Source organism: Achroia grisella, unplaced genomic scaffold, assembly GCF_030625045.1.
Source record: "Achroia grisella isolate CSIRO2021 unplaced genomic scaffold, CSIRO_AGI_Agris_v1 utg840, whole genome shotgun sequence".
NCBI lineage: Eukaryota > Metazoa > Arthropoda > Insecta > Lepidoptera > Pyralidae > Achroia > Achroia grisella.
The window spans coordinates 1,629,228-1,648,323 of record NW_026713038.1 but is presented as its reverse complement, the minus strand read 5'-3'; the positions used below and the strand labels follow the sequence as shown (position 1 = coordinate 1,648,323).

Sequence of the window (19,096 nt, the reverse complement as noted above, 5' to 3'; positions counted from 1 at the left end):
TACAGCGTCCAGCGGAGGCGATGGCTCGTGCAGCTGGCACAGCGTTTCGACTGTTCGCAGGAACAGATTCCCTAAACGTCGGTCTCTCAGCCTCCCACACTGCATCATTGGACCCAAATAATCCACAAGTACAACATACAACACAAGCACATATAAACGCGAACACATACATAGATCCAGTAGTTAGAAGTTATTTGTAGTACAGTACCGTTGAATGGTCCTTGTAGATAGCATAACTTAACTCCCGAATAGTAACTCCTATATGAACTGCTATTTCGTACCTATCCTTCCAATCTAATCTTTTATATTTCCTAATATTCCCTGCTGTTGTATTGTAGTGCATGATTCTACAATAGCTTCTTTGATCATTTATCTACAGTCTTATTTTGTAAATGACATTTCATAAAAAAATTAGATACCTATATACTAACATTGTATTATACTATGTATATATGTTTAGATATTTTAGAGAACAGCCGTGCATCATGAGAAATTAGATTGTATAGAAATCATTCATTTTGTAATTTATAGCTGCTGTAAAATATAGATATCTTAGAAAATTTATTAGCAATCGTAGAGGCGTAAAATGTTCGAATAAATACTTTTGTAAATATGCAATCGGCTTACAAAATACAATAATAGTAAACATAATTATAACTTTCAGTTGGTATCCGGTACTTTCGCCTCGTCCTCTGCTGATCCTGGCGCGCCCGCTGACGGTGACGACGCGTCTGCTGCCAAGGGTGATAACCTCACCGAGGGAGTCCCCGGACCCATCACTAGGCTCTTCATTATTGCCAACAGAGGCATCGCCAACCTCATCCAAGACCTCATCCTGCGTATCGCCCAAACCTCGGAGAGGATAGTCAACTTCAAGGCGCGACTGATTACATCTATCATTTAACGCGTGAGCGTGTAGACAATTAGTTTAGGTAGTAGGGTAGACATGGGCCTGGCCGCGAATGGATGCGTCTCCCAACCGCGATATGAGAAGCAAAACAGGGCGAAAAGTAACAACAGGTATTAATTTAAACATTGGTCCGAATATCCCATTCGGATATTGATCTGTGATACGATTGCTTAATAAACTTTATGCTATCCACATCTTTAAAATTTTAATATAATAGTATCAGATTTTTTCTGTATATGATCAAACCTATTCTTGTATCCTATAGTTTTGTATATGGCTGTGTATGACCTGTTGGTTTCTACTTTTGACGGCAATATTCAGTTTCGGAGCGAGGTCCTATATCAGCGCTTCTTAAGTAGGTAGGATATATTATAATACATTATAACTTTGTAGCGCTTTTCCCTCGCTCTTTAAAAGACTGACTTTATGGACGTAATTAGGAAGATCTGATAAAACTAGCAATAAATATAATAATTTAATTAGTAGAGGCAGAAATAATGGGAATCCTAAATATGTACCTAGTTTAGTAGTTGGTTAATTTAATTCTTAACATATAAGTAGGGGAACTATTTTTTGGTTGCGAGTCAGTCAAGCTATTCTTTATGAACAAAAAACTAATAGGAAGAATTATTGAGGTTTCGAGCCTTAGTATAAAACCGATATCTCATGAGACCGAGCTAATGTTCATTTGAAGAATTTAGTGGCAAGAGGTAGATGTAGTGTATCTAATATATAAATGTGGGGTTGCCAGATCTCCTAATTACGTCCATAAATGTTGGGTATGTCGAATGGGAGCGCGTCGTTTCCATGGTTCCGTGTTGCGGCCGCGAATGCAGGCGCGCCGGATGGGTCCGCTGGAAACCTACAACGGATACGAACACGGGCAGTGTGACCATATATGGCAGTGTCATGCCTTTTTAGCAGTACTAGTACATTTATTTATCTTCTAACATACATTTTGGAGTATTGATATTGTCAACAAACAATTTATAAATTTCTGTTATTGACTACTAAATATTCTATATGAAAATTATAAGTTATCTGTCTAATTAATACAAATCCTGTTTGCTTACTGAGTTTTTGTAGTTCTTATTCTTCGTATGCTATATAATTGATTTTTAATGTCAATACAAATAAAAATTTATATGTCAACGTTTATAGTTCATATAGACTATGGCATTATTTTGCATTAATATGGGAGAAAATCCGTAATTTTAACATGGTTACACTGATCGTGGTCGCAGGCGCGCCGGCGGTCGGCGGTGGCGTGGCGCGGCCCGCGGTCCGCCCGGCGCCGCCGCCGTTCTGCTCAAGCTTTTTTTTATAACATTCTCGATTCGTTTTTACGTTTGTAAATATGTATTATAGCGGAATTTTGTATAAAATAAAATTATTAGTTAAATTATAGACACATTTTATTTCAAACATCCATTTATACGACCTGATATTCTGCCTATCTGCCCGATAGGCAAAACATGATGTCTCTGTTTCATCTAACCGATACATAATACTGATACATTGTTGATTTACTATAGAAATAAGTGAAATATTTTTAAACAATTGGTACTACAATATACTCGACCCTTTTTCTTTCCAATATCGTACTGCAACTACTAAATACAAAACTTTTAATTTGTTTTTATATAGCAACACGTAACTACTGCAATGATAAAAACGTAAAAATAACATTAGTGTAACATTTTATTTCCAATATTAAGTTAACAACTCATTATTATGAATAATTTGTGAGGAATGAGTCCATGAATTTGACAACGCAGCCAACATAACAGCGACGGCGATTCGAAACAGATATAGGTCTTGGAAGTCGGGATGACGGAATGTAGGTTGGAGGAAGTGTCCTCTGCAATACCCGATATCCAGATATAGGCAGCACTGTTACTCGAGACATCTGTCTTACATGATGAATAAAGCACATTTCCATATCTATGAAACAATATTATAGTATACTAGGTGTCCCGGCAAACATCGTTTGCCATATAAATTCAAGTATCTACTAATATCGCAATTAAAAATAGGGGTTGGTGGTAGAATGGTTAAAATGTGTGGTTGAATGAATTTTTAATGCCACATTATAAAAAATTGGAAAAGTAAAAGCTTTGTCTAAAAAATAAAAAATGTTAGGGGTGGACAACCCTAAGCACTTAGGGGTAAGAAAAATAGATAATAGCTGATTCTCAGACCTATTGAATATGCATATAAAATTTGATAAAAATAGGTCTAGCCGTTTCGAAAGGATATGATAACTAACATTTGACTTGGCCACATTTTGCTGGCTCACATTTGAATCGAAGTAGCAGGGAGCGAGCTTTATATGAATGGGAAATAATATTACCAGTTAATAATAATAGAGAGGTACAAAGTCTACTGCGGTATAATCTACTTATGTAAAAGCACTTACCTAAAGAGTAAGTTCAAACTTAATTTGGAGATATTTTTGTATATCTAAAACAAACAAAATATAAAAATGAGTATGTAGTGCCTAACTAGAACATATTACAAACATGTTGTTTTAGATACCTGTTGGTAGGTTATCTACCTAGACAAGTACGTTGTCATAGTAAATTGACAATGAAGTTGTCTGTTACATTTAAAAAAAAGTCCAAAATAGGTAAGTTGAATTAGGTACAACAATATGTATTATGTGAATTATGATTATATTTGTCTAAAATCCTTTAAACAATACTAAGTACGTTTGCAAATGTAATGCAAATTGCAAGTTACTGTTTTTTCATTGCTAAATAGCCGATTGCTCACTGAACAAATAAGTGACAATACTGAGGGAAGGAGATTGTTAGTAATGTTGACTAATGTCCTTATTGTTAGTAATGTCAAGATGACCTCCATGCGGTTATCCCTGGAAACCATCACGTTAAATTGGCATTTGCCAAGATGGGTTAACTGACCTGACATGCTCATCTCATCATCCTCCACTAGTAAAACCGTTACCGCAGGTATAAGTACCATTCCATTATCTTCAATAAAAAAAAGTTAATACTTTTCATCATTAAACTTGTGTTGAGTTTCGAAATACCCTATAATTGGGATGAATGCTATACCAGAAGAAGAAAAAAATTAAATGTCACTGTCAAATAAAAATAATGCTTACGTCAATTTGGCTTCATAGATCTCAATACATATATATTCTGGTGTTATTCTTTAACTACTCTGTGTTTATAGATTTCTAATTCGAATTCGAATTTTATTTTATATTTTATTTAAAATGTGTACATAATCGTGATATATTTAGTCTATTACGTATTTAATGACAGATGAAATCATATATAAACTGTGAAAAACAAATACCTGCATAAATATGGCCCTATATGAGGGCATAGCACTTATCCAAGAAAAACAAGCCGTGGTTTTGGATCTGGGCACTGATTATACCAAGTAATATTATTTTAAAGTTAAACTTTGTTTATTTTTACTATGGAAGTAATGATTCTTCTACCAGTTGTTTGTATAGTTTATTTAAATGATCGTTTATTCTTTTAAGATTTGGTTTTACTGGTGAGGCTGCGCCCAGATGTATCATACGCTCTGAATTTTGGTGCGCAACCGAACGACGTTTCAAACGAGTATACGATTATAAAACTCCAGATGAACTTTATGAAAACCTTGTACATATGCTTCATCGGTTATACTTCAGGTAAGTTTACACTCTCAATAACATAAAATTTGTGTGGACCAAATGAAGTACTTGAGACAGTTGTGTGATTCAATTCTTTAAAAATCTTTCTAAATCTAAACTGAACAACTATTTTTCTAAAATCAAGCAATCACCCAGTATTTTGATTAATTTTTGTATGTAATTATTTTTATTGTATGTCTCGTCTGATTTATGAAACAACATCAAAAAATGTTATGAATTTGAATATATTTTTATGTTTGTTGCCTTATTTGGTACTTTCTGATTAGCCATACAGTACTTATTGTATTTCTACCGAAATGTTCATCAAAATACATTTCAGTAGTTTTATTTTTAAAATACACTAAGTGAAAAATATACAGTGAGGCTATTCTGTCCTAGTTTTTTGGTGCCTAATGATTTATAAGCGAGGTGGTTTACAACACTAAAGTAACACTAAGGAGGTTTATAATCAAGAAGTTTATATTTGACTAACACAAAAAACTGTGTGTCGATTTATGTTTCTAACTAACTCTCTGGTGAAGAAAACCTAAGATAAACCTACAGTTCGAGAACATCTGAGATCTGCCAGTAGGTTCATTCTGCTAAGTCAGATTGATATATACTCAAGGAACTGAGGGTTACGACAGTATACTTTTATTGTCTGTGTTATAATTTATAACTATATAATTTATATTTTTAAACAAAATTAAAAATGTACTAGGTATACAGGTAAAGATTTTTTTTTATATTTTCTAAGTAAATAAGTGTTTATATTGTCTTCCAGACATGTGCTTGTCAACCCAAAGGAGCGTAAAGTGGTCGTGGTTGAATCTCTCCTAACGCCAACCCTTTTTAGAGAGACATTGGCCAAAGTGCTTTTTACACATTATGAGGTATTTATTTATCTACATTCCTTTTTAGATGAAATAGCATAATAAATATATGTTGCTTGGTAATTGGTCAGATTTGGATTTCAATTACAAACTGTTAATGTAAAAAATTCCTTGTTACAAGATCTGAACATCCTTTCACACTTGTCATTCTTTCTTCTAACTTAATTATTTTCTTCTTCTTTATGTGCCTGTCTCCTCCTGGTGATTGGCGATTATTCTGGTGATTTTAATTTTGACTGTCTGTCTTAAGTTAGAATTAATTCATTATTTTAGTGAAATTATATTGATTTATTAGATATTTTTTATAATAGGTATCAGGTGTGGTGTGGGCAGACAGTCCAAGACTTTGTGCCCTGACCCTCGGAACACCAGTTGCTCTCATAGTCTCCATTGGTGCCAGGGATGCGGAAGTTGCTGCAGGTATATTCCACAAAATTACCTATTATACCCTATGTATAATGAACATTGATAATAATACATTTAGAACAAAGTTGATACTATTTTGCTGATGGGCGGCGATAATCACACCTTCAGATGAGCCATAAGCTCATTTGTCCTGTGCTATAAAAAGCTATAAAAAAATTACGACATTCCAGTGGTCCATGCATCGGTGGTGCTCCATGCACTACAGTCTCAGCCACTCGCCGCTCGCGCCATCCACGACGAACTCGCCAGGTTGCTGGACGAGGACAATGGTCAACAACTAAATCTGCCTGATCACATCATAGAAGATATAAAGGGTATATAAATTTTAATTTTTTTATTTCATATATTTAATATTTTATTTTATTCATATACGCGGGTATGCCGCGTGAAATTTACAGCCTATCTGTTATTCTGAAAATTTTCATTAAAATCTATTTTGTAGTTTGTGCTTGAATGAGTAACAAACATCCATCCATCTATCCATCCATACTCAAAAACTTTAGCGTTTTTATATATATCCAATAACATATAGCCTATAAATTTGTTCGCGGGCACGGCTAGTAATCTGGTGGAGTGTTATGGTCCACTATATAAAATATTATATCTCTTAAGTAGTACTAAATATATAAATCTGCATAGAATATAAATTAATTCTATATCAACATATGAACAGTGAAAACATGTTTCGTGGGAAGCCGAGAGCGTGCCCAGCAGTGGGCAGATGGGGAACCACCCAGTCCAGCACGCAGCGTGCAGTATCCAGTCGCAGGCCGAACTGCTATCACAGTGTCAGGACGCACCAGGGAACTGGCGGCCGAACCGCTATTCGCCAGAGACAACGAGCTCGCATCATTGCCAGATATCGTATTACAGTGTATTATGCAGGTTGGTTCTGTGATCCAATAGTATGTATGGGACACAGTTACCTAGATACATTGTTATAATAATTGCAAATAATTATGGCTAATAAGACAAACTCAATATTGTCTACTAAGCACTAGCGACACTGTGTCAACTCACCTTACATTTTCCTATTGTTATTTAGTACATAAGATAAATTTTATGTACATTTGTCAGTATATTATCATATGTAGTATACAATCGTCTCAACCGACAACATCGTATTACTACTTACAACAGTATGTATTCCATTTTTTTTTAACGTTTTTAAATATACCTGCTACTAAAGTACAGTCCAGTACCATGAGTTTGCGTTACTGCGACACCATCTGTTTAATATTAAAAGTTTGATGTGTTTATGTGGCATAAAATATATTCTATGAATATGATCAATGAATTGAAATTAATTGATTTTGACTTTCTAAAACTCAATTTTTATTACTATTTTAACTGTTTGAATAAAAAATATTTCGTGTTTTTATATAGAACAAAAAGATATGTTATCTTTCAGAGAGTACTGTTCCGTAATAGAATCGGAACACCTATATTATTGAAAAACGTATAAAATATTAATGATATAAATTAATTAATCTTTATTACTTTATCACTGAAATTACAGTGTCCTATAGACGCGCGGCGTGCTCTCGCTGAGAATATTCTGATTACTGGCGGTACTGCGACCATGCCTGGCCTGAAGGCGCGACTGGCACACGAGCTTAGATATCTCGTCACACAACCACCCTATAGGTAACTTATTTTTTTACTACATATACAAACTTTCTGTTTTTAAACATACTGTAATGATAATCTCTATCAGACAGGATTGTTAGTAATGGGGTATCATGCCAGGTTGATCTGGTTGCCTTGACGCGATCTATCCTGCAATTCATCAGCCTTAATGCCTGGTGCTAATTTACCTCTTAAATTATGAATATAGTATATATATGGTATATAAGTATATGGGCTGATTAACCTGGCTTCATGCTCATTCTATCATCTCCACTAGTGCTCTTTCCAAATCTTATTTATAGTCTACTTGTTTAATGCATTGCAGAGCGTAAATTATTGAGTGGCTACAACATAAAAATGACATCCATTGAATAATATCTCTTTCAGTGAATTTTTCATTCTTGCTCGCATTTTTCTATCAGCAATCTTTTATTTTAAGTTACAATTGCAATAGTAACATTTATATATAATACATTACACTTGTAGTAAATTTAGTATAATTGCAGCACCCGCGTGATGGTGCGCACGTTCAAGTTCCACCGCGCGCCCGCGCACGAGAACGCTTGCGCGTGGGCGGGCGGAGCCCTGGGAGGAGCTGCGGACAGCGCCGGCGGCCGCGCCACCGCCCGCGACCAGTACGCGCGCCGCCGCCGCCTGCGGGACTGGGTCTGTCTCCTGGACAACACGCCGCCCGACCACCCGCACCGACTGTAGCGCCGCGGACGAGAACACAGACTCACAATGGCTCCTCATCGCCATCGTCACAACTAACAACACTATGCCTTAGTAACATCGAGATTTTACGCCACTAAGCGTAAAAGAACAACGTTGTATTGGTGACGCCATCAGCACGCCCGGGTAATGAGCATGCTGGTGGCCGGTACTCAGCGGCTCATAAGGACCAGTTGATGTCGAGAAGCGAAGCGCCTTTTTTATACCTTAGTGGTTATAATCAAGCATAAAACCTATGTGATGATAAATGGTTAAGCCAATTCACGCCTAAAACACCTGAAAATTGTGCGTTGCCGACTCTTAAAAACCTTAAACGTCTAGAGACGAAAACCTCGACAGGTAGTTTATTTTACATTCTGAGTACACGCGATTCCCTGTGAATAACGAACGAGTCTTGCATGAGAGTGGAAGATTTAGCTGTTACTTTTTCTTATGCTTAATGCGGTGTATTTATGCTTTATTATTGGTCTCTTTATTACAGACTAGAGGCGGCACATAATATATTGTTATTCCATCACCATATAGGAGTTAATACATTATTTTATTTATAATAACTAATCAGGACACTACTAAAGATATGACAGTAAAATTACAGGAAATTGCAGTCAAAAACCACTAACGCAATGACACCTCATTCATTACTTACCTTAGCATTTACGTCACCTATTTTGATGGAAAGGTTTGTTACGTACGTTTATGTTAATAAAAGTAAAAGATAAACTTTGTAAACATTTTTCAATTCGACAAACACTCTTGAAATATTATAAGAACATATGTTTTTAACGCTCTTCAAAGCTGTTATTGAGTCGATCTTGATAATAAAAGGGTTATATTTTTTTTATTGTACTTGTTAGCCTTGTCAGTGTACTTTTTTATATTATACAATGTTTCACATTCAACAATATTTATTAAATTATTAATAATTGTAAAATTGTTGTAATTACTTATATTTCGTTTTACAACTCGTATGCGCAAGGATATCCCACGATCTGAATATACGACTCCTTATAATTATCATCTTAACAACCCATGTCCAACCATTTACTGAAAATAAGACAATGTAATGTATATCCTATGGAAGTATACCAAACAATTTGTACCATACCGTTTACATAATTATATTGAAAAAGAAAAAAATTGCTAATATTATTTATTTAAATTGGACGAAAAATATTCTGTAAATTATTTTTATACTGTCTAGTAAATTGCGGTTAAATAACTATCAATATTAATCTAAGGCTGTATGGTCTTGTACCTTTGCCTATCCACATGCGGACAAAATACTACTAGTACAGTATTAATCTTCTGAGATATAAAATTACTCTGTGATTGTGACAAGTGTTCTGATTTGCTGTCAAATCATTCACATGTCATTCAAGTCATTATTGCCTAAAAAATTATTACATTTTCCAAAATATACGTGAAAAACAATTGCATTAAATTTGTGTCGATACAATCATACAGTATGTCTGATATAAAAATTGTAGCTGCTAGTATTGTTCACTTTTTAAAACAGCAACTTGATAGTGACTCACTAAGTTTGGATTCGAGAGAGAGCGTAGAGGTTGGTGTCCAATGTATAGAGACGGCGTTTGAATTGGGACCAGAGGATACAGCTCGTAGTGTTGATTTACTACAGCTAGTAAGACAACAGCGCGGGGGAGAGCCAGCACCTGATCGCGCCGAAGCCGAGCGTTTAAAAAATGAGGGCAATGAATTAATGAAAGCGGAAAAGCACCGGGAGGCATTAGCAAAATATTCACGTGCAATTGAAATTGATCCCCGCAACTCTGTTTACTTCTGTAACCGTGCAGCAGCTCATTTTAAACTCGGCGAACACGAAGCTGCGGTGGCCGACTGCACAGCTGCGCTGGCACTACAACCTGATTACGGGAAAGCACATGGGCGTCTGGGTCTTGCTCTTACCGCTCTAGACAAACACCGTGAAGCACGAGCAGCGTTTGCACGCGCATCTCAACTCGAACCAGACAATGAATCATACAAACAGAATCTACGTCATGCAGATGAGCATCTCGCACAACGAGGAGAACGTGGACCTCTAGATATTGGTGGGTTATTACAAAACCCAGCTTTATTGAATATGGCAACAGAAATGCTAGCCGATCCCAATATGCAGAATCTAATATCTGGAATAATGACAAATACAACAGCACCTGGCGCCCCTACTAATGCTGGAGGCATGAATGCTCTTTTAGAAGCTGGTCAAGCATTAGCGCAGCACATGCAGGCAGCCAACCCAGACTTGGTAGAACAGTTGAGACGACAAGTTCGTCCCCCCGGTCCTGGAGGCAATCCACCACCATCACAGTAAAAGCCTTGAAATCATTTGTCATTACACTCATTTCTACATTGGGAATTACGAATTAACGGCTCAAGTTACACTTGTTTATAGCAATTGAAAGTAGATATTACAATGAGTAGTAATTTGATTAAAGACTACAATTCTCAAATTAGTAATGGGCGTTATTAATAAGTTGTTAAATATAAAATAATAAAATAACTGCTTTTCAGCAATATATCCAGATGTATGAGACTAGTTACATGTAAGGTCTATGCGGAATTATATAATAATGGCCCATTTAATTTATTTAAATTTACTTCATAATCTTCACTATGAAAATATGTATTTATTATGCATTTGTGTAATAAAATGAATAAACCTGCAAAGTGTCTTTTGTATATTCAAAATTGAAAATATGCTATATGTTACACAAAATGTATGCAAAACATTACACAATATGTTTATATACTTACATATTTATTTAAGTCATCGCTTTCATTACTATATGTATTAATTTATGCCCATTGCTGGGCATAGGTCTTGGTTATGGAATAAATTTATATGTTATGTTTATATGCAATATTTTACTTACAATTCAATTATATTTATTTAAAAACCGTCGTACTATGACATTAGTAATGTCTATATTACCTGTACAATTAAAGAATATGTGTACTATTTTTTATTTCTTCAAAAGTATCGCAGGTTCTTAACTTGCATATAGATCTTTGATCTCACAATCCAAATAATTAATTTTTAATTATTATTTGGTTTGTGAATTTGCAATATCTACTTATATATATATTTTTTTGTATTTTAATTTTTAGGATGGCCTACCATTCATCCTATTAGGATAAATCTTTGTCAACTTATTGCTCGCACATTTGGGAAAATAGACATAGTACAATTAGCGTATTATAATAGCGCTAAATAATTCATTATTTATTAAGCGCGTATATCATACGGGAAAATATATTTTAAAAACAGCTATACTTTTCATCAAGTTGCGATATTTTAAAATATTACACTTTTGCTATATTGAAATTTAATTCCTTAGATTTGATTTTTTGCAGGTAAAATCCGATGTTGCCAGTTTTAAGTACCTACATCACTTATACTTTAATCATTCTTGGGAAATTGTTAGTTAGGATAAAATTAAATTACGACGTAACACTGATAATGTAACGCTGTGTTCAGGTTATATATTATGTATCATTAAATATATACCAAGTGTTAAATTAGAGAGAACATAGTTTAGGCTTTTCTCTATTTAACGAAAATGTAGCTAAGATTTGAATTATTGGTTTAATAATAAATTGATTTCGACGAATTGTACCAATTTGTTTTTGTATCAATTTTCAGTGTTTTTTACTTCCTCTTAATTTTATTGGTACTATGAAACTGCTAGCTGTGAAGAGGAATACGTTGTACAAGATCCTGTCTACCGCCACCAAGCTGTTTTATTTGTAAACATGTATGTGAGATGGTGAAATTAAGGAGTATAGTATATAGTGAAATATGAAGTAAGGAGGCATTTTACTCCACTGGAAAGGCAACGCAAAAAGAGCAACGCCCGCGTTGCTGTTCATTAAAAAGAAAATTATTTATGTAACTTAGTGCAACAAAGTCATCCCTTTCAGGTATAAAAATGCCTGTGCCAAGAGGCTCCAATCTCATACGGTCGCTACTTAGCATCAGGTATACCGCCAGCCTGTGGTTCTTCCACTTACATAAACAAATGTTATACTATATTTGGTATAAATAAAGTTAATATTTATAACAGTATACTGACTCCTATATGAGATTAGTCATGAGCATGGTATATAAAATAAAAAACAAATATCGTCTTAATCATTTATTACATGCTATGTATAATTTATTATAATATTCAATACATTTACATGTTATATGTACACACAGTAGCAAAATGTAAAAACACATCTCCCATATTAGTTGTACCAAACAGCAATGGTGTACCATTGAAAAAACCCATGTCAACAGATTAACTCTGGGGCGCCAAAATTTTATCCAAAATCTAACGTATATAAATGTCTGTATTTACATATTTCTCATCCCTACCCCCATTTACAAATATTAGTGTTCAATTATTTCAGCTTAAAATGCGAACTACCCGCAAGTGAATAAATACATAAAAAAGCGCTATAAATATATTAAATACAGTATAAATTGTAAAGGCACTGACAATCGAAATATTAAATATAACATTCTAGAAATATTGTACCCTAGTTTATTACATATCAATAATTAACTGTATGTAGAAACGGCTTGAGAAATTAGGATGACATTTTTTTTAGAATGTTTTTAATTATGTACCAAAATATAGGCTCAATACAGCAGACTAATAAGCCCTCCAAAGAGGTGCAATAATATGTTTATGACTATTGGTCAATACATCTACTATTTATTTTATTATTTAAAAAATAGATGGCGTTGTATAAATGTTTTATTTTGATGTTGACGTTAGTTTGTCACCTGGTGGCGTCTACAAATTTACACGCGCACAGTCGCTGGCACATCTAGATTTTAAATATAACTATATAAGTACATATACAATTAAAAATGGAAAAATTAAATAATTTATTAGAAGAAAGAAGTTGATTTCAAGGTAGTAATTTTTTTCATCTGCCCATTCAAGCTAATAGGAACAACCAAAGATTTATACTTATAAAATAAAATATTTAAACTGAAACTTATACTTAGACAATTTAATTATATTTCTTTAAACAAATCTATATTGGGAGCACCAAAAATCAAACTCGCCAAATAATTTAAGTTTTATAATAAAGCTAAAAATTTTCATATATTTTTTCAAATAAATAATCTAAAATCATACTGTAGGTAAATACATATTGTTTACCGAATACAACATATAACAACTTGAAAATAAAATGGGGTGATCGACAGAAGTGATACTTCCTAACCGAGCCTAGGCCTTCAGTGTTACGTGATATTACTAGGACTCGTATATTGCAGTTTAAAGTATCAGAGATCAATTTACTTTTTGTATAAATTATTATTTATACATTTCCAATGACAATATTATAGTACATAGATAAATATGTGTTTAAGATGTGATATATAACTACATATATCCTTAGAGAAGTTTCACTTCCATCACTTACAATGCCCCACGTATTACAATTAATCAATTTACTATAATTATAATAATTGCTCTATGTATTACAGTGACTTTATCATGAACCAGCTCTTATTTTAATTTAGTTGCTAAAAACCAGTTGTAGATACTCTAATCGGACACCTACAAATCCATCGATTTGTGAGAGGTGGTAAATATCAAATCAGTAAATATGAAACAAAAAATAATACAACAGAACTTTTGTCCCAGAAGGGGTAAATGTATAGCAGTAATAGTTACTTAGCGTACCAAACTGATATGCGCTGCGAACAAGTATCGACCTTATGATAAAGCATTAAGTGTTAAAATGCAACAACGATGACGTTATTACACACCTACCAAAATATTTATAGAAAATCAAATTGTCATGTTTTAAATCGTTCCATATTTGAATTGGCAAAGTTTTCCCTATGGATTGATAAATTGAATTACAATAGGTATGTATCTTAGAAATAAACTTAATCTGATTGATCAATTACCGTACAGCCCATGTAGCCATAAACTAGGTCAGTAATTTAAAGATATAATTCTAGAGGCATAGTGAATATACAAATAAATGAACACAGAATACATAAAGATATTTAACGGATAGGTGTGGCAGAATTTAAAGCCAAAAAGAAGACTATAGACTACCAAAAGTGGAGGGTCACGACACGTATATATAACGGTTATGTACACAATGCAAGAAAATGACAGTTATAAATTAGTGTTGAGAATATAAATAATAATTTGTGCTAAAAGAGTATCTAGAAGGCAAAACGGAAGGAAAGAGACCATTCACCGTAGAGAATATCCCACAAACCAACTGAACGAAATAAGAATTTTGTAGGAAGAGAGAGCATTAAACAATAGGAAAAAGTCTCGTCACTTGGCTACAAAGGATTTAATTCATGATGTAGATATTCATTAATGTAAGTTTCAGAAATTCAATGAGAACTGAAGTTAACGGGTACCACGCAAGTAAAGCCGTGGTAAACAGCTATTAGGTACCTACTTACATATACATCTGATTTACAATGCTTGTTGTTCATAGGTATAGCAAATTATATAATTTAAATATCCTGTTTGGAATACTGTTGTCAGCCATTCAACGATGCCCTCTGCCACACAAAATTAATATTTATGAGACATTAAGACGATATTTTAGTATTCACAGCCCGTGTGACATAAAAGTAATATTTCACTGTAATCACTTTCTAATATTTAAAAAATACATAAACGAATCTACAATAGAGAGTGTGTGTATATAGTTGTGAGTGACGAACAACTTTAAAATATTTTTTTTAATCACATGACCTGTGTGGTAAAAATATTATGCACAAAACCTGCGCCGATTTTATTGTTTATGGTTATGTTCAAGTTATATGGCGCGTATTGTAATATTGCATTCGAAAAAGGAACACTAAAAATTTAAAACTATATTTGCGTGCCTGGATTAAGTTCCCATGTTGATGATACAACCTGAAATGGTATACATTCATAATATAAAGATTCTCGGTTGTAGGTATACCTTACACCGAGATGAAGAAGTAAAAGACTCCCTGTTGATAAACGGTTATCGATTCCTAGCACATGTGTATCGCAATCCTTAATAAATAAATCGTAACTGTAAATAGTGTTAGAATTGAACTAATTAAATATATTGTCATTGTATGTAAGATTAATTTTCTAAACAGTATATTTAGTTAACATAAATCTTCACCTCTATAAAATATAACGTAAAATAATGTTTCAAATAAATCTAAGTGTTTTCAAAATAAACAAATATTTTCCCTGGCCTTACAATTTGGTAAATATAAATTTAAAAAAAAAACATAATTAAGATAAATTTAGAGTGTATATCACTATAATAATAACCGGACCTCCATATTACAATATCCATGGATATCTTTAAATTGCACATAGAATAAATTAAGAAGATATGGAGCAGCGGATTTAGCCAATGTACGGACTTGTAGTAGCAAATCCTTCTTTCAAGAGGCCCTCAATTTCGAAATTAGTAGTCTGATTGGAAGTTAGTTTTTGTAATGTACCACAATAGGGAGAGGGTGGGGGGGGGGGTTTGTTTTTCTGAACTAGGTCCATTTCGTCTTTGTATTGTATTTAGACTTTACGAAACATGCAGAAGTAATAGGGTTTCCTCCATTTTTACTTAAGTATTTGCTACTCTTGCTACAAGGCTGATCCAGAGCTGTACTAAAGCGGTGTTATATTTATAATTTTAACACATCATAAAACCAGAGTTCCATAGAGCTTCATTCAGTTGTCAATGTTAATTTATTAAGAATTAATGTATGTAGTACCTATTAATATATTACTTACCTAATCTAACCAATTTGTATATGATATAAAGGGCAAAACGTCATGTATTTAAGTAGTAATTGTTTACTGTTTTATATTAGCGAGTTCTTCCACATTTATCATCTGCTTCTTCCTTATCCTATTTATTTGGGATCGGCGTAAATGTTTTTCTCTTCCATTCATCCCTGTTCGCAATGGTCTCGTTATATACTCCCTTTCTTACCATATCATCTCTTTTTCGGCCTTCCTCTGTCCTTATAACCACCCACATTCATATGTACGCATTACATGCTCTCCGCTTTACCAATATAAAAAGTAGAGTGTCCTTTGTAATTCAAAACATAATGATAGGTTAAGTAGTTAAAGCTCGAAAGTATGACAGACAAACACATTTTTGGATTTAAAATATAGAACGACAGGCAGAGAGGCCTTTCTTCAGTAATTAATACACGTATATTTAGAAAACAACTAAGATTAATGGACAGACATAGTGACAAATAGAGTGAGCCCATGTATGACAGTTTACTGAAATCACAAGAACGCGTACGCATAATGTATTAAAATATCTCAACTAAGCTAAGTATATATGACATCGTATGTCATTTTTATGGAATTATAACTTAAATTACTAAAGCCTGAGTTTGTTTATTGACTTAACTGCACTGAAGCTCTTTTGGACTCTCTATATGCAATTTAAAACAAAAAACTGCAATTAATTTTCTTTATTATGCCCATATTAAAGGTATTATAATTATAATCAGTCAAAGGAACTTTGCTCCTTTGTAATCGTATTTCTTATATTTAACTCGACAAGCCTCGAAGCAGCACATGAACGATCGAGTATCGCATTCAAATTTAATTTAAAATTAGAACAAATTCAATATAAAAAAAAATATGTAACTACTTTTTTAATCATAGACAAGAAACGTCATCGTAAAAATCAGTAATAGCCATTCAAGCAACTGGTTATATAAGGCCATAGACGTCTACAGTGTGACCTACTAAGCGGTACTCTTACTTTTATTCTTTATTACATAAGTTTGCTCCACAACAATAAATAATTTAATATGGTTCGTATTCGAAAATAACATGCAATGATTATGAAATATTCAAACGTATCAGTCATACAATAATTCTGCCATTTCCACACTTTTAATAAATAAAGCAATTAAGTGCTGACCACATACATTGGATAAATGCGCATTACATTTACAAGGGCTTAGTACTGAGAATTTAACTCGATGTAATTAGGTTTACAAGTAGTTGAATACATTACATTTTTGTCTTTTCTGGACTTTTTGGTGAACAAATTTGCTACTGGCAACTATCTTAATGTTTTTTTTTTCATATGTTTGCCAATTTGCTCAGTACTTTTATTTAATTAACTTCGTTTTATTAAAAGGAATTCTTCAAATATAAAAGAATCCGTCCTGTTTGTAGAAACTGTAAATACTAAACCCGTGTAAATGTAAACAGAAATGCAAGACGCTGTAAGAATAAGATATCAAGAGCTACAATGTTTTTTTCCAAAAACCGAAATCAGACAATCTGCAACGCTGATATATCTTGTATGAACTATGAAGTGATAGTATGCCGTTCTGATGACGTCAATTTCAATTGCGCTTCGATGGAGGCACGAGATGCGCTGGTAACTCCGAGGGTAGGTCGTGTCCGTCGGTCTTTACCCTGATGAGGTGCATCGCCAGAGCAAACTCCTCTTCATCCAGGAACCCGTCGCTGTCAATGTCAGAAAGCTTCCAAATCTTACCAAGCACTGAATTGGGCAGCTTCGATTTCACCATCTCCGTCTTAGCCGCTGTAAAAAAAACGTGCAAATAAAACTCAACTTTAGCACACTGGAATAGAGTGCACAATTTATTATGTTAATGACTTGTGATTTCGAACTAGACAATAAGGTATGAGGAATCGATATGAACTGTTGAATCGCTAAATAGGAAACATAAATGAAAACTAAAGAGCACACCACAATGTCACTCATAAAATCACGTGTGCGATTTACAGTGCAAAAACGGAAATGCTACGCTTTATAATAAATATTCTCTGGTTTATTCATATATTTACAATTCACATAAAACCCATTGACTATATTACTTATTGAAAATATACCTAAATACATGTAAAAAATAATAATAATTTGAAGTTATTTAAAGTGATTGAAGAATTTTAAACAAATATTATAGGTATATATAAAATCCATATTTGTCTTATATATTTATTTAAGTACCTATAATAAAATAAGAATCAATATTCACTGGCATAATAGGCGACATTAACCTAGCACTAAAATTAAAATAATAAGTAATAACATTCCCAGGGTGGGTGGCGTGTGGTTTCGAAATTTAAAAAACGAATTGGGAATTACAATTAGTATTAGGAATTTTTATTGTGTTTTGTTTCTGGATTCCTTAATATAACGTACTGTTTACTTTCAGGTATATCTATATAGAGTCTAAAGATTATTTTGAAGTGTTTTTTTATTACAATTAATACAGGTTAAAGGAAAAAATTGGCCCATGCAAATAAGTACTGCAGATATTATTATAACATTAAATTCTGTAGCTGACGTCACGATAGTTAGCAAGAACAAGAAAAGAACAACGTATGAATAATAGAAGAATAGCTAGATAAAAGAAAAAAGCAAAACATAACCAGGTAAGTATAAAAATAATGATAAATCAATTACACGTGTCATTTTATTTATCGAACTCTGCTTTGAAGCGTTCAGCCGAAAAGAACTACCAAGACATTAGACTCAGCTATTATATGGCAAAACTATAATGACATCCATATTATGGTAAGTAATAAAGACGAAATAATAAAGACGAAGAAATTAATGATAAACTATTAGTAACAAGTAAAGATCACTATCTTCTATCACGATTCACTTATGAAATATAATTTAACCTAAGCGGAGAATCTGATTTCATTATAAACTTACACATCTAATTATAAAACATTAAAAGTAATATTAAAAAGAAGTAAACTTTGTGACCTTGGATGTTCGGGGTAATCTCTGGTATTAGTAATCTGATTCGGAAAATTCATTAAGTGTTGCATAGCCCATTTATGAAGG

General features: G+C 33.3%; 4 protein-coding genes across 6 annotated transcripts in view; 3 read left to right on the top strand and 1 right to left on the bottom strand.

Annotated features, from left to right (window-relative positions):
• The window catches only part of LOC131852137 (uncharacterized), a 44,770-nt gene extending 42,583 nt beyond the window's left edge, over positions 1-2,187 (top strand). For 2 of the 3 annotated variants that reach the window (XM_059202775.1, XM_059202776.1), the window contains exons 7-8: positions 6-128; positions 665-2,187. In XM_059202775.1, the coding sequence (XP_059058758.1) occupies positions 6-128; positions 665-904 (363 nt within the window). In that variant the 3' untranslated portion in view covers positions 905-2,187. The remainder of the gene's footprint in view (positions 1-5; positions 129-664) is intronic. The other variant, XM_059202777.1, reaches the window with a different exon arrangement.
• A 1,898-nt stretch (positions 2,188-4,085) lies between these two features.
• On the top strand, positions 4,086-8,655 carry LOC131852149 (actin-related protein 10). The gene is made up of 8 exons (XM_059202790.1): positions 4,086-4,321; positions 4,428-4,580; positions 5,347-5,455; positions 5,767-5,875; positions 6,052-6,195; positions 6,555-6,766; positions 7,401-7,528; positions 8,017-8,655. Exons 1-8 carry the CDS (start codon positions 4,245-4,247, stop codon positions 8,222-8,224), a joined length of 1,140 nt encoding a protein of 379 aa, XP_059058773.1. The 5' UTR covers positions 4,086-4,244; the 3' UTR covers positions 8,225-8,655.
• A 932-nt stretch (positions 8,656-9,587) lies between these two features.
• Positions 9,588-11,264, top strand: LOC131852136 (small glutamine-rich tetratricopeptide repeat-containing protein alpha-like). Its single transcript, XM_059202774.1, has one exon. It carries the CDS (start codon positions 9,708-9,710, stop codon positions 10,572-10,574), a length of 867 nt encoding a protein of 288 aa, XP_059058757.1. The 5' UTR covers positions 9,588-9,707; the 3' UTR covers positions 10,575-11,264.
• A 5,014-nt stretch (positions 11,265-16,278) lies between these two features.
• The window catches only part of LOC131852135 (EH domain-containing protein 3), a 33,291-nt gene continuing 30,473 nt past the window's right edge, over positions 16,279-19,096 (bottom strand). Inside the window, exon 3 of the mRNA XM_059202773.1 lies at positions 16,279-17,818. Coding sequence (XP_059058756.1) covers positions 17,616-17,818 — 203 coding nt within the window. The 3' untranslated portion in view covers positions 16,279-17,615. The remainder of the gene's footprint in view (positions 17,819-19,096) is intronic.

Bases quoted from the DNA above. Each gene is read 5' to 3' on its own strand.
- LOC131852149 (XM_059202790.1), top strand. From the start codon at position 4,245: ATGGCCCTATATGAGGGCATAGCACTTATCCAAGAAAAACAAGCCGTG. The intron at 4,581-5,346 runs GTAAGTTTACAC...ATTGTCTTCCAG, and splicing joins CTTCATCGGTTATACTTCAG to ACATGTGCTTGTCAACCCAA. The intron at 5,456-5,766 runs GTATTTATTTAT...TTTTTATAATAG, and splicing joins TGCTTTTTACACATTATGAG to GTATCAGGTGTGGTGTGGGC.
- LOC131852136 (XM_059202774.1), top strand. From the start codon at position 9,708: ATGTCTGATATAAAAATTGTAGCTGCTAGTATTGTTCACTTTTTAAAA.